The sequence below is a fragment of the Drosophila serrata genome, unplaced genomic scaffold (genome assembly GCF_035046125.1).
Source record: "Drosophila serrata isolate PLE 108 unplaced genomic scaffold, ASM3504612v1 contig_362, whole genome shotgun sequence".
Lineage (NCBI taxonomy): Eukaryota > Metazoa > Arthropoda > Insecta > Diptera > Drosophilidae > Drosophila > Drosophila serrata.
Genome location: NW_028257260.1, coordinates 3305350 through 3321495, shown reverse-complemented (window position 1 = coordinate 3321495; position 16146 = coordinate 3305350). Strand labels below are relative to the sequence as shown.

At 38.6% G+C, this 16146-nt stretch overlaps 1 protein-coding gene across 1 annotated transcript in view; it reads right to left on the bottom strand.

The window, feature by feature from the left end:
* Positions 1–16146, bottom strand: part of LOC110176016 (RUNX family transcription factor Runt related A) — a gene marked incomplete at its 3' end in the record, with an annotated part of 36163 nt that overhangs the window by 11290 nt on the left and 8727 nt on the right. Inside the window, exon 2 of the mRNA XM_086839244.1 lies at positions 1816–2710. Within this exon, the coding sequence (XP_086695370.1) occupies positions 1816–2362 (547 nt within the window). The remainder of the gene's footprint in view (positions 1–1815; positions 2711–16146) is intronic.

The following is a 16146-nucleotide window of genomic DNA, read 5'->3' as shown; positions in this document are numbered from 1 at the left end:
CGCAAGCAACAGGCGGGAGTATTGTGCAAATTACAGTTATCATAATTTTGACATTGAGGCAGGAAAAATGTTAACAAAAGGACTTTAATTGGTTATGGAGTTAAGGAAGATGGCGATACTTTTACTAAGGATATATATTATATGGATTTTGAGTTTTTAAATGGTTTATAAAAAGGTATGAGGCTTAAAAAAAATAATAGAAAAATCACTAAGAACCTTTGCAAGTGAGTTTAATGAATGTATGTCCCTCCTGAGTTGGTCTAAACGAATGGGAAATTCCCAATTAGGTTGCCTGAAAATGCGGAGAGGGATATCTGCCACGGAAAATGTTCAACTGAAAAGCGAAAGATGTCCACAGACAGATGGGAAAAGAGGAAATGTACAACGACTGACGTGAACGCGGACACGCATCCATTTGGCATTGGCCGAATGATGACAATGAATGAATCCTCGGCGAGACACAGACACGCCTCCATCCTTCCGTTTTTCCCTGTCGGAAAACCGCTTATGTCCACCGACCTCCCCTGTCCTGCCCCCATTCCTCCTCGACCAGCCGAGGCTTTGGTTTTTGCGGTTCCACCGCAGCGGATGCGTAGCCCCTGCGTTGCCTCAATCGAAACCCCAAAAATGGCTCCTCCTCCTGTCTTTTTTAGCCAGAACCAAAATGACCAGCGGAATTGGGCTTAGTCCTTGGCTGGGACTTCGGGAAAAACCAAACACCCATCTTCAGTCGGCGGTGATTGAATTATGGGTTGTGTGATTGATCGGGTGACATGGCATTCAAACATTTTTTCTTGTGTTCTAATTAAAACGAAACGAGGAGAAACTTTGGAATAAAATTTAAACCAAAGAAAAGGACATTTAATGGGTATAGATAAATCAATCTCAAGTCCTTATTTATAGCATTATTTATTAAGAATTTTTTAAGATTTCTACTGCCTTAACTGAACTCTATTGTTTTATATATTTTTATTTCATAACGTAGCTCTTTGTTATCACCCCTAATATCAGTTCCACTAAGTGGATTCCCCTCTCTCTCTCTGTTTAACTCCATTTAACTTCCGCACCAACTGACAGTTTATTAAACACTTTAAGACAAAAGCACAGGACAAATGCTGACAACAACAAACCTCGCAACATAAAAAAAGAGACTAAAAAACTGAGGAATCCGCTTCTATTTGGTGAATGAAAACGATGACGATGCCACGCTGATGAACTGCTGACAATTTGTGCAGCGCTTAACAAGCGGTTAAAAGGATACAAAAGCCTGTCGAGCACACAAAAACCAACAACTGACAAAGGACGATGAGTGGAACAGACAAAACGAATACAAAAAAAAAAAAAAATTGAGATGACAGCAGTGCAAAAAATGCCCTCTGAATGATACAAAAATAAATGGGAAAAGGAAACAGGATCAGGATCAGGAGCAGGAGCAGGAGCAGAGGAGCAAAGCCGGCAAAACTTTTGCCACTCGGCGGACGCAACTTGACTTGGGCGATAATTGAACAAATTGTTTCGAGTGCAATCCGAAGGATGGGACTAGAGGTCAAGTGCCAACAAGGGCCAATAAGAGCCACCACTTGAGGAAAAACTTTTGCTTCCTTGTTGGGAAAAGCTAAAGATGGGGCCTGTTACCGGAAGTTGCCTCTGAAAACCTGGCCAGCGAAGAGTTTAAGGAGTAGCAGGTGTCTTCTCCAGACTTAACATTTGCTTTACAAGTTAATATTGATAAATAATATTATAAAATATATGTTGAAAACAAAATCAACCTTAAATTTACTATATAACAATAGGTTATAAACTATCTTAACTCACCTCTACCGCTTCTTCCGACGAATCGCAGGTCATTGAACTTGGCCACCTGATTCTTCATCACCGCCGTACAATTGCGCAATTCCGCACAATAGTTCTCATCGTTGCCCGCTCGGACGGTGACCATCGTTCCATCCATTATGTCACCCAGGGAGACCACCTTAAAGGCCACCGGCAACGTCTTATTGGAGCGCCAATGTGGTGGCAGGACGGTGCAGACGAAGAGCGGACTGCTGGTGCGGATCAATTCGCCGGGATGTTCGGTGAGAAAGTCGCCCAGTGTCCTTTCCGCCAGGATATCCGAGGTCATTTTCGTATAGGCCTCGTTCAGCAGTTGGGCGGGTGTTGGTGGTGTATTTTGTTCTGTGCTATTGTTGTTATTATTGCTGCTGCTGGAGTTGTTGTTGGTGCCATTGGTGTTGTTGCTGGTGTTGTTGTTGCTGCTGGAGTTATTATTATTGTTGTTGGTTGTGTTATTGTTGTTATTATTATTGTTGTTATTGTTGGCATTAGATGCCGTTGAATTGCTCGATGTTGTTGTTAAATGCATTTTGTTATAATTGTTGCTATCGCCGGTGTAAGGATTATAGTGGTGTTGATGCTGCTGTTGTTGTTGTTGAAGTTGTTGTTGCTGTTGGTGAAGTTGCTGATGTTGCTGCTGCTGCTGCTGCTGGTGATGATGTTGCTGGTGATGATGTTGCAGTTGCTGCAACTCTTGCTGCTCCTGCAATGGATGATGCAACTGGTCCTGCTGCTGCTCAAACTGCTCGAGTTGCCCTTGAGCGTGAGCCTGCACTTTTTTTAATCGCACAATTTTGTCGTTGTTTAATCAAACTGCTGCGTTGGAAAACAATTTCAGTATACTCAGGATCAATTATCCCGCTTAGTTATGCACAAGCTGCAAATAAAATTAGGAGAGTTATACACATTAGAACTAACGAAATATATAGGGTAAGTCTTAATTTAGTTATACATCCTGCCTTTAAATTGAATTCAAACCCCAAAAGAAAACTCCTAGTGGCTTTATTGACTGAGAATACCCCAATAAACTGTACCATTCTGAGGCTGAGGGCCACGATTAGGTCATCAATCTACCCCCCGACTGACTTCAATTTGAAGTTTGCGCCCGATGCGACACCATAAAATTCCCACATAGCCAACCGAGGTCCGAGGCCTGTTAATGTCTTTAAATCACGGCCCCAAAATGGCATATTACATGGGTGAAGCCCATGCCCCTCAAAAACCAGGGAGGGAGAGAGAGAGCCTGGACTGCATTCTGCAGTCTGCTTCGGGATGCTGGCATGTCCATGGGCATGGCCACCATAAACACAAATCAATTGTCAACCACTCGCCGGTCTGGGGCGAAGGCTTCAGACGGCCGGCAGGACTCGGATTCGCAGGATTGGATGGGTGCATGAAAGCTGGGGACCTTCATATCCCAGCGGAACGCAATTTGCGTTGCACTTTTCAATTTCCGGCAAAAGGACTTCATCGCACTCACACTTCCCGCTCCCATCCGATGAGCATCAACCATGCAACACTATCCCAATGCCAACGCAAATCTAGTGGCATGCGGCATGCGAACGAAAAGGACGAAGGACCCTGCACTCGTCACTCGTAACCAGTGTCAAAATGATTGTGGACTCACGGGTGAGAATTTGTGGTTTGATACTTGCATATTTTGTCACTTGTCGACATTCGTGCAGGACACCGAAGGACTCCGAAAGGAGTCGGAGTTTGCACGGATACAATTGCACAGGACGAAGGTACATCCAAAATTGTTGCTTTATTAAGATGAAAATTTTTGTAATTTAATAATGAGAACTTTTTGAAATATATCAGAAAGCCAATTGATTAGTTTCTTATGCTTCCAAATTATATTTAAAGTGATCTGAAAAAGAAGTTTTACTTATATAAACTAAGTACTTTCAGCATTGAATGCAGTTTGAAATTATAATTAATATTTCTACAACTATTATTTTGTATTCAATATTTACTATCGATTCCTTTGGCTTAATTTCCAGTGTTCCAGAAATCTGAGCTTCAGTTTCCTTTTTTGTTTCCCCCCATCACTTTTGACCCGCAGACTCGCTTAACCCTCCTGCTGACCGATAAAAATTACTTAAAAATGCCACAGCTCATGGGTTGACTTTTGGCCAACAAGGAACAAAAAAATAAAAAAAGAAAGGAAACACGGAAAAAAACAGGAAGGCTGAGAAACAAAAGGAAAAGGCACGGAAAAAATACGGTACAGAAAATAACCGTCGACTGTCACACACAAAGGGAAATCATGGAAATGGTGGAAAAATCGCGACAAATGGGACCAGGGGGAGGGAGGAGGTTAACAGGCAGAAGGACCAAACAACAACAATATCGGTGAAGTGGAGGTGGAGGAGGTGGAACAATGCCAAAGAGGAAATCGCGGCGAACATCCAACGGAAGCCAAACGTGTCGCCGCGAGTCCAGACAACAACACAAACCCCGGAAAAATGAGGAGGAGCAAATGCGCGGGAAAACAGCAATGAGAGGGGCCACCGAAGGGTGGAAAAGTTTCCACCATGGGCATGGGTTAATGGCTGTCGTGGCCGATGGTCATGTCCAGCTCCAACGTCATTTTGCCTTTCATTTCGCCCGGCCAGCCTTTTATTGTAAATTTACTTTATAAAGGTTATTACCGAGCTCGAGATGAAAAAGATATATGGGTTTGGGAAGGGGCGACGTATAAAAACCCCGCGGATGTAGGTGAGATAAGCGGTAAGAAGGAGGTGGTCACAAGTGGACCAGACCGGACTGTCAAATTAAGTCGAACAGTCGGCTTGAGTGGACACACCGATCTCCTGCAGTTGGTATGTTTGAGAAGCGGGGAGAACGGTTCATATATGGTGAAATTTAGAATACTTTAGGAACCTTTTAGGGTTTTTATTAACAAAGTAAATAACTATTATACTATTGTATTATTGTAATTATAATAAAAAGGCATGGAGAGTTTTCATAGCATTTCAGTAACTCTTTTGTTATCTGGAATTTATTCCAACCCATTAGAAAGCTTATATTATATATATTATTTATTTTAGGCATTACAAATTCTTTAAAAGAAGTCAAAGAAATTTTACAGGACACTTACCAGTTAGTCAACTGAGACCCCCAAATATTGGCAACTCCAACAAGCTGGGTAAAGAGAATACCCAAGGAGTGAAAAAATCAGCGACAAGTGCTCGACAAACGCGCCATAATCCGTGCTCTCCGTCACCAAAAAGTGCCAGGACATGGATGCCCAAAACAACAACAACAACGACAACAACCAAAAACACCAACAACTACACCAACAATATCCCGTGGAGAGTCACGCGCGGTTTGTCACCTCTCCTGGTAGCTGGCTATTGGCATACACTGCAAAAATCAAATAATACTTCAATTCTAAATGACTGTTGATATTTTTGAGGATGAAAGAAATCCTTTATATTGTACAAAAACTTTCCCACAGTGTAATTTTAAAAGTGTGTGTGTGTGTAATATTCCTCTTGTTTTTTTCGTTGTTTAGAGAGGGCCAGACTTTCGGGACTGAGGGGCTAAATCAAAATTCATGGCTGCTGTTAAAACTGGCGACCGGGTATCAATAGACAAGGACCCAAGGACCGTTACACGCAAGTTTAACCCTTTGATGGTGAGCCCGGTTACCCGATGGCCGGCCGGCTGGACGGCGTCCGGAAAATTCGCCAACACATGTACAACATGTAAATTGTTTCAATTTGCGGCATTTGCCGTAAAGCTGCGCAATTTTCGACATGCCACGGATACACATAGAGTTCCATCTGCCACCCCTCGTTGGCTGTGTGTGCGTGAGTGGGCGTCCTTTGTTTTTACATTTTTATTTTCATTTTCATTTTCCTTTTTTTTTTTTTTGTATATCCCGGCCATAGTTTGGCATGTCCAGCTGCCGTGGCTCCCAGGGAAAACCCCTCGGAAAATGGCCCGAAGAGTGGCAAACCCAAATCCTAAACTTGTTAAATGTTATAGGTATACGTATATGGCATATATACATATATGGGTAAGGGCTACTAGCGTTGCTACTTTGATGTAGTTAAATTTTAATTGGACTTTTGGTTTTTAACTCCCTTACCCAGCAATGGCGACAACAATGTAAAGAATGTGTGTTCGGGAATTCCTGTATTAACTTAACCAAAAAAAAAAAGGAAGAAGGAAGATGTCCCGGTTAATAGGTGCTAGAGAAAGTCAATGGGTTTTGGGATGTGGCTTATAAGAGGCTTAAATAAGAGCTTCAAAAGGGTAGCCAAGGAATTGTTAGAATTGTTTAATTAATAATATATACAATTTAGCAAAACAATGGTTTAACTTGTTATATTTTTAAAATGTTTCAAACTAAATCCACAATATCTTAATTTGATTAATTTGTAAAGTGTTTATGTCGGAATTACGTAAGAGAAACAATTGCCTAAAATCATATAAATTAAACAATAAATAAATATATAAATTCAATTTATTTCCTGTTCCATTCTTTATAAAATCTTATTGCTTATGGATCATATTTTAAACCATAAGCTATAAAAACTATGTTATTTCCGAATTCCCCAAAAAATAAGCAAAACAAAAAAGAAATAGAACTCTCTTCCTGCAAAACCAACAAATCCCAGTTTTAATTTTCCCCCAAACCAATCAATTTATCTTTCTCTCTCTTTGGCTAAACAAAAACCCAGAAATTAACAACATTTGCTAACTGAGAACAAATTAAGTCATACATTGTTTATAAGTGCTCAAAGTGGGCAACGCAACGCACCGCAAAGCCCCAGGATCCGGGGATTCCAGGACTCTAGGACTACAGGACTCGAGTGGGTACGTCGGTCTCTCTGTTCGCTTTAATGCCTAAATCAACTAAATTTGCGGGCAGCAAACTTATTTCCGGTATGCCCAGAACACTTAGGCCAGAAACACACACACAGTCAGTCGTCGTTGGTCGCCCACAGAAATCAAGAGTCCTACAAGGAGAGAGGACACCAAAATTCAACCATAAATTGATGCAGTAACACGCCCTCCACTTCATCCACCAACGAACAAATGCAGTTCTCCATCAGCAAAAAAAAAAACATCACCCAAAAAAAAACAAAAATAGAGAAGCACAAGGATGCATCCTTGCTGAACTGCAGTCCGAATGCAGTCCTTTGCTGTGCCATGCCATGCCATGCCATGCAATGCAATCCTTCCGTCCTGTCCGCTCGTCCGTCCCAAGCCCAAAAAGCGAGCAACCAACAATGCCAAGTTTTCGGTCAACTTTCGGCCAAAACAATGCCCAATCCTGTGTGTTAAGCCCCCAGAGACCCCCAGTCCAACTTGGCCTCCATCGACACCCTCCTCCCCCAGAAAAAAAACCCACAGAACACACACGGGCCACGCATCTTGTGCTCGTCCTTGGTCCTGGCACTCTTTTCCGACTGCGTTTGCACTGCCAGAAAATCAAGGTAGAGTTCTTTTCGAAAAGATAGTCGTCACTTTCCTAACAAACAAGTTGTGAACGATTTTGGGCAGTGCAAGTGTGCCGGCATTAATAACGTGTGCAGCAGGCACACTTTCAGGTCCTTGCATCCTGCGACTGCAGCCTGCAACTGGAGATGGAGACGGCAATGGTCATGGTGATGTAGATGGAGATACAGATGCAGGATGCTGGATGCAGGATGCAGGATGCTGGAGCAGGAGTTGCAGTTGGAGCCAGGGACTTTCTCTGGTCAATTCGCGGTTTTGCTTGTCACTTAGCCGACGGCCGGCGGCGTAGCGTTGGCCATTTGATAAACGACAAACGACAAACGACGAGGAGACGACAAGGAACAGGACATGGGCGATGGAATCCTCCTTTTTGGACAGAAGGGGGAAGTGATGAGGAGCTGCTGGCTGGCTGCGAGAAGTGCCGCCCTCGTCCTTTTGAGGCGACAATGTGACGACATTTAAGGCCAAAGGAGGTGTGTGTGGGAAATGCCGCCGTGATGGATACTGTACCGGAGGAAACAGGACCTTTTGCCCGGAGGTGCTACATATGTATGTAGTTTTGCGGGAACAGAGATGTGGCCAAACTTGGCCACGATTTAGGCGTGAATTTTGTTCTGATGGGTCAGCTAGGGATAAGGCACAAGGATAGGACATTAGCAGTTGAGGAAATTTTGTTAATTCAACCCTTTGAAAATTAATATTATAAAATTATAACCTTTGCTTTAAATTACTTAAAAATCCAAGGATCTTCTTAAGATCTAGCTTGATTTTTTAGGGTATCTCCAATTCGATTTCCCTATGTCTTAGCCCATGTTATGTTTAAGCCTTAAGTGGCGTAATAAGTCCAGATTGCAGCCTGTTCGGTGTGTCCTGCCATCCATCCTTTGCATCTACTTTTAGGCTGCACCCTTGTATCCTTCTGTTTGTGTTTGCCAGTGTGCCCGCAGAACTTGCTTTTGGCTTTTGCTTTTAAGCCAGAAGAGCAAAGGACTTGGCCAGATATGGTGGGGTAGAGAGATGGCCCAAAAACTGTTGGAGGCGTTTAACATTTTTGAGGCTTGATTGGATTTTACGCACTGGCCGACCGGCCGGCCGGTTGCCCAGACTCTGTGCGTAAAGTGAAAAATTGCATTTTGAGCAGCTGCTGTTGCTGCAACACTTGCTGCATGTTGCAAGTTGCTGCTGCTGCTGCTGCTCCTGCTGCTGATGTTTTTGTTGTTGATGAAGTCGGCTTTGGTTTTGGTTTCATTTGGTTTTGCTGGTCAGCCCCGAATGCGGCTGTCTGTTATTTTGAAATACTCGTTGAGTGGCTCGTTTGCGGTGAAATGCATGTGGCCACGCCCCCCGCTTTTCCTCCCACACACACACATGGTGATAATACAATTGTTTTCGCCGTCTCCTTCTCTGGCTCTCTCTGTCTCTGTTGGCAATTTTCTTGTGCAATTTCTAATGCAATTTAAGTCCTCTTTAAGCCCGCGAATGGGTACCGCCCCTTAATGGGTGGCACTTAGGGGTTGCATGGACCAGAATCGATATTATTTCTTATTAGTTGCCTTTAAATATGTTTCCCTGACTCTTGGTACATGTACATTTACTTAATTATATCAAAATACATATAAAAAACAGTACTGAACAGAGTTTAAGGTATACATTTAACCTGCAATAATTAAGCTCCGCCCCATGACTAGTTTAATAGCAACACCTTAAGCTGCAACATCTCGCCCTTATGCTCCACACACTTTTGGGGGTTGTAAGTGCAATATGGCATTTCAACGGCAATTAAAATGAATTTTCCGGTTACTTGACACATAACATAATTTGCATTTCCGGCACCCAGGAAACATGCCACCCGGGGCGTTAGATTGTTTAAATGCATAAATGATGCCAGGGGCAGAAATGCAATTGCAGCAGCGGCATCGGCAACATGGAGCTGCAATAGCAACCGCAGACGCATTGCCTGCATCTCCCCCTCAGAATGCATCATGCAACATGCAGCGAGCAACGTGCAACGTGCGACATGCGACGATGCAACTTGCAAGGCTGCCATCCGGATGATGTCCGGACTGCTGTCCCTTCGTCTTCATGTCCTGTGTGTCCTTTGCGAGTGTCACCTTCAGACAACACTGTCTATCAGGGTATTGGTAAGTTGAGATATTTAATATTTTAATTGTTATTAATTATTATATTTAATTTCTATAGTATTAACCATATTTTATAGCAGCAAAGTTATGCACTAAAAATAATTAAAAGCCAACAAGAGTTGCATGCAACATGCTTGGAATTTCCAATTGAAAAGGTAGCTATTACTAAGGTATTCCTTATATTTTCCTCTTCTCCCTTTCATATTTAATTTCTAAAATTATTTTTACATAATCAAAACCCTCTCCTGATGGCCAGTGTAATATGTTATCACCAATGTATGGTTTGTATGTCTCATTGGGAAAACCCCGTCACATCTCCGTCTCCGTCCCCAAAAATTTGAAGCAGCCCCTTTTAGTAAAGCAATTGACATGCCGGCACTCTGGGCGTTGCATGGGGGAATCCCCCTTCTACCTTGTTTTTTGGGGGTGGGGGCCCAAGAGTTTGTCCAAATCACCGAGTTTAACAAATTAAATGACTTCTAGTGCGTACATTGTTTTGACACGGATGTGACCCAAGGACTCACTGGACTCACTCGCACTGGCCACATGGGCAGGAGGGTGTTAAGTCTGGACTCTGCCAAATTGCTGTTGATTGCTGGACATAGAGACGGAAGGATGAGGAAGGAGCAGTGGATGGAGCTGAGGAGATGGGCACCTGCAGGACGAGGTATTCGAAGCAGGGAGAAGGGTGAAAATTGCACTTTGCCTGACGTCTTGTCAACTGCAATCAACATTTTGGGTGAAGCCACGGTTTTTGGTTCCCTTTTCAGATCATTACAGAGTTTTTCCTGTGTTTTAAAATCATATTTTTGTACTTAATATATTCTTATTTAATGACTTTACTTTGATTCCCAGCATCTGATATTTGGGTTTACATTTCCATGACTTAAAAACAAGCAATTTGTAATTTCAAAACATACCCCCCATATCTTTGCATTTGGGACCACCCGAAAGTCTTGTTTTTGCGCCGCCTTTGATACATTCATATTTTTTACGGCCTTGCGCTTTTATGTCTTTATAAATACACAAAATTATGAGCAATGCGCCTGCCTTGCGTTTTTTTGTTTTGTTTATGTGTTATGGCAATTAAATTTCCTGCAATAACAAATGCACTTGATCGCAGTAGGGCGGGGAAAGGGACGGGGGAGGTGATCGTGTGGTAGGTAGGAAATTGTTTATGTCTTTTGTTTGCCTTAACCATTAAATTGCCCATAAAAAGTGTGGCACCAATGACGGGGGAATAATTCATTTCGAGAGTTGCGAGATGACGAACGGGGATTATATTTATGCAAGTGTTTGTTTTTTTCTTTAAAAATAATATTTCCGTTGGCTGTTTTTAAACATAATATATACTAAGTATTTCCTTTTTAACTTATTAAGGGTTTTTTATTATTTAAAATCAAGCTAAAGATATTTTTTGAATATAAACTCAGTTGTAGATCATAATAATAATAAGGAAAAGTTAGTGTCTTGTTAATATTCTATATTCTTTAATGTTTTTTAAAATATTAATACTTTTAATGAAATTAAATTAAATATTTTTAAATTCTTATTTTTTCTCTATGATATTTTTCTTTATATGAGGGCAAATTATACAATTTATTAGACTCCAGTGACCTTTTAAGCTATATATTGCTGGCTATGTATTTTATTTTTTTAGATTTAAAATGTTGTCTATATAAATAATGTTTTTTTAAGACTATAATTTAAAAGATAAATCTTTGGTTAAATAGTAATTAAAATTAAATCCTTCATAATCCATGCTCCTGTTGCTATATCTTTTCAAAATGCAATTATTCCGATTTGTTTTCCCGTCTCAATATATTGTTTCTTATTATTTTTATTCATTTAAAAAATGTTAATCTTCTCAGAAGAAAAATTAATTTCTTTGTCTATTTTTTTAAATTTTCTGGCTTGAAAAGGGGAGGAGCCACCGAAATAAGGGGCAGTTTTTAGTGGGTAGTTCTCCAAGGACTCCCTCTGACTGAGTCGGAATCTTAGACTAATTCCTCATTGAGTGGAGCGAAGAATGCAGAGAATTTTCCGAGACATTATGGCTGGCTTCTTGTTTGTCAAAGACAAATCCCATTGGATCTCATTTCATACACACACACACACATGTGTGTGTTTGAGTCTTCTCCGCAGCCTCCGTTGCCGCCTTTGATGATGTGAATGGAGGAGAGTCAAGAGTCAAGAAGAGAAGTTAAAAACACCAAACTCGCACCAAATTGAATTTCCTGGTATATTTTTTCATTCATTCAAATCTAAGGTGGAAAGGACTATAGGGACTTTCACTCATCTCCTGTTAAGTTCTCACTCAACATTCCACTCCTTTCATCACTTTGTGTTCAGTGTAATGCGCCGTTGCAGGCTCTCAATTAGCAAATTAAGCACTCACACATATGGAGCTCCCACACATGGATACACTCATTCGATGGCACTCAGTGGCACTCGAACGCACTCACTCCGACTGAGTCACACTCATTCGAGCAGCAAGGGTTGAACTCTCCAAAGGTGTGTGTGTGTGGCGCTTTGTTCTTGTTTCATTCGCTCTCGCAAAAGTTGCTTTCACTTTGGTCTCCACTCGGAAAAACCCCGCCCCCCAAAGTCAAAATGCAGACCATTGCAGTCTCAGTTTTTCTACTTTTTTTTTGAGTCGATTTGTGGGTGTACCAGGTGTGTGTTTTTGGTCAGTTTTGGGTTTATGATTTTAATAGTATCTTTAGAATATATTTACTAATATTATTGCAGAACAAAAAGTACTATAAATGCTTTGGTTTATTTTAAACCTGGAAAATCAAATCTGGAATATATAAAAAATAATTAAAATATTAATATATATTCACGTTTGTTACTTTTAAATATTTTTTGGATAAATCGAAAGCTCACAATGGCAACTTTTTATTAAATAACACCATCAATTTGGTTTGTTTCGGTAGGTAGCCTATCTTTGTCTTTATATTTTTAATTATAATCCATTTTTATCGGTGTTATTTTATATCTCAACATGGCTAATGTTATGGCTTAAATAAATGTTCTGAGAATTTAACCATTATAGCTGCTTTTTTATCTCTTAAGACTGACCGTTTTTCATCTACAAAGTAATAGACTTTTATTGTTATTACTGAAATATCGCAAAGATATGAGCCTGAGAAGGGAATATATATTTTATTAAATATAAGAACATATATACTAAATAAATTATTTTTTATTATATGTTTTTAGAATGTATAATTGATCTTTTACTAGTAATAAAAGATTATTCATTTAGCAAATTTCAGCAGTTGAAAAGGTTTATGCTGCCGCTGTGATATTTTCTAAATATTAAACAAAATGTGTAGTGGTAGAATTGAATTCTAAATTCATATTGTAAGTAATATTTTATAGAATATTACTATGTGAGCCCTTTATTTCAAGAAATGCCTTTGATTTTAAAAACCTAGTTTACCATAAACCAAATTAAATCCTAACAAAGTAATATAAGCTGAAGAGATTAGCAAGATGAAAATAATATGACCTTTACCACATTTAAATTCAAGAGCTCATAATTAAATAAATAATAAAATAATTAACAAAATAATTAATGTGATATTTATACTATAATTATATTATCAAATTTTATAGAACAAATTTCAAATTTTTTGCCTTGGCCTTACTTATCAAATATGTTTAACTTGGTCTCACATCCTTTTATTTGATTCACAGTTTCGCATTGCTTGTAGTGCCTTTTTTACTTTAATAAAGTATTTGTAATTTAACCATATTTAGTACTTAACTTTTTTTTAAATTTAATATTTAATATTCATTAAATTAAACCCTCTTTATATTTTCCTAAATTTTATAGCATAAATATTAGCAATATGCTCTTAATTTCAGTAGTTAAAAGCAAACCCAATTCCCATCGCTGTCGCTTTCATGCAAATTTTCGGCTCCCTTGTTGCACATTTTTGCGGCCCTGATTTTATTATTTCTGCGTATATTTTACGGCCTGCAGTTTTTGGCCTAATCACACACCTCCAATGGGCAGAGAGTGGAAGAGACCTGGCCAGAAAAACCTGGCCGACAAACCAAACCACCCGCCCACACACATTTTGCGGTGACTGTGTGTGAGGGATATTTGTGTGCAATTTTTAGTTAAATTATTTTTACACCCCGGAATGGCAAACCAGAAACCAGAACGAACACAAAACAGGACAGAGCACAAACAACAAACACAACAAAAAAAAGAAAACAGGCAGCCAGAACACAAAATTCGATGCCATTTGAAATTTTAAGGGCCCAAGTGAAATGCATTTTAGGCAGGGGATATGCACCCATAAATATATACACAAATATATATATATAAAAATATATATATGTACATGTATGAGTATGTTGCATTTTAGGGTTACAACTCTCGCATTTTCCCCCATTTTCCACAAACAAAGTGGCAAGTGCAGATTTGAAGTTATTACGAAAAACTAACCAACATTTTGTGGGTTTGAAGTTGTGTGGAATAATATTGGTAGACCTAAAAAGCCTTTGCTATGATTGTTGTTGTAAATATTTTTATTGCCCCAGAGTTGAACTATATACATATATTTTTGAATATATATATAGTATATATATGTGTGCAAAATGATGGAATTGCAACTGCAATGGCAATTGATGCATTCGAGTTGTGTTTTGCAGGCAAAGGCTAACCATTTGCCAGGAAATAATTAACTGGCATTCTGGTAGCAGGAACTCCATTTGAAAATATGAAACATGAATGGGAATTCTTGTGTGCAGGGGGTAGGATTTATGCAATTAAAAGTTCTTTTCCATGATGTATATGTTTTGACGAACGGAAATTCCTTCAAAGTAGCAAGTATTTGTGTAGGAAATATTCATGTTATTTATGTTTTTTTTTAAGTAATTTTATGTAAGTTAGTTTTGTTAGTTTTTAAATATAATAAAGTAATGAAAATTGTAGAATTTGTAAGCTAGTTTATAGTAATAACATTATTTAAGTAACTACTTTTGTTGTATAGTATATTTATACTTAATTCTTCATTAAAAGAGTAGGGCTGCCTTTTATAAAAACTGCCAAAGATAAATATTTAGAAATATATTATTGACTAAGGGTTTTTTAATAATTATTTAACAGTATAAATACTATATTCTAACATAGTAAAAATAAGAGACAATTCCCAAAAGATAAACCTTCTTTTTATTTAATTTAAATATCTATAAACTTTAAATACTAAATATTTTTTAATTTCAGCCTCAAGAATATTGATTCTCACTCCTTACACACAAATATAAGCTCACCTCTTCCCACAACTATTTATATACTCTAAATATTTTTTATTTGAAACCACCAATATCTACTATACATAATCCTTTCCCCCAAACTTATCCATCATCAAAATGTACCCTGGACCAATCAACACTTATTTGGCCAAAAATGACATGGCAAAAAATGGGCTCAACCGACAAACAAAAAAAAAACAGTATAGCAAAAGGAAACGCTTCATGGCTTAAACAACTCGGTGTAATTTGTGGAGCCAAAACCGTAAACCAGAAAAAAGAAGGCTGAAAAGAAGGTGAAAAACCGCCAAACACACACGCAAACAAAAACAAGGACCAAACAAATGCAGCAACAACAATTGCCGCTGTTGTTGCTACTGTTGCATTGTGGGTAGGAAAAATTACGAAACCAAAAATCAGCAACCAAATATGTGGTTGCCACCAACAAAAGGCCCAAAACAGAGAGAACATATCCCCCAAGAGGGGGATGGAAAGGGGTTGCGTTTGTAATTTTTTTTTTCGGTTTTCCTCCCATCAAAAGTGAGGGGACGGCAGGTGAGTTGTTTGGTGGTCAATTCTTTTCCACCCAACCAACCCCTCATCTCCCCGTCTGTCTGTCTGATTCGTGTCAAAGAAGCACAAAAAAAAGAGAAACTGCAGCTCGCAGGACAATGCAACAATTGAGGGGAACCCCCATTCCTCAACAATTTGCCGCTGCAATAATAAACATGCGAGAATACGCGTGTCCATCGCTTTTCCCAGCTTTTCTTCTCTTTTTTGGAAATTTCACATACCCTGAAAGCGGGTTTTATTATAACCATCGGTTGTTAATATTATTAATATTCTTTTAATACCCTTTTTAAACATTTTTAATTATTTTTCTATTTATATTTTGTTCGTTAAAAAATACTTTCTTTAAATTAAACTAGTTTTCAACATTGAATACAGTCCTTCTTCTTACTTTAAGAAAATAGAAAGTAAATAAATAATATTAAAAAGAATGTTCTTTATCCCTTTTCATATTTTATATTCCTTTAAAATCTAATCTTTCTTTATATATCTTATATATTATGTATATATTATATTCCTTTGAATTTTAATATTTTTATATATATATATATATCTTATATATTCTGTAAATTATATATTCCTATGAAACCTAATCTTTCTATATACTTTATAAATTCGGTAAATTTACATAGATATATTCTTTTGAAACTTAATCTTTCTATATATATTACATATTCTTTATATAATATATTCCTTTAAAACATCATCTTTCTATATAAATATCCTGCAAATTTTTCGATAAAAGAGTATTCCCATTTTCGATTTCCATATATGATCGCTTCATCTTGTTTTTATATTTAAATTTTTTGTATTTTTCCCTGAGTTTTTTTGTCCAGCATATCCTTCTCTTCTCCCT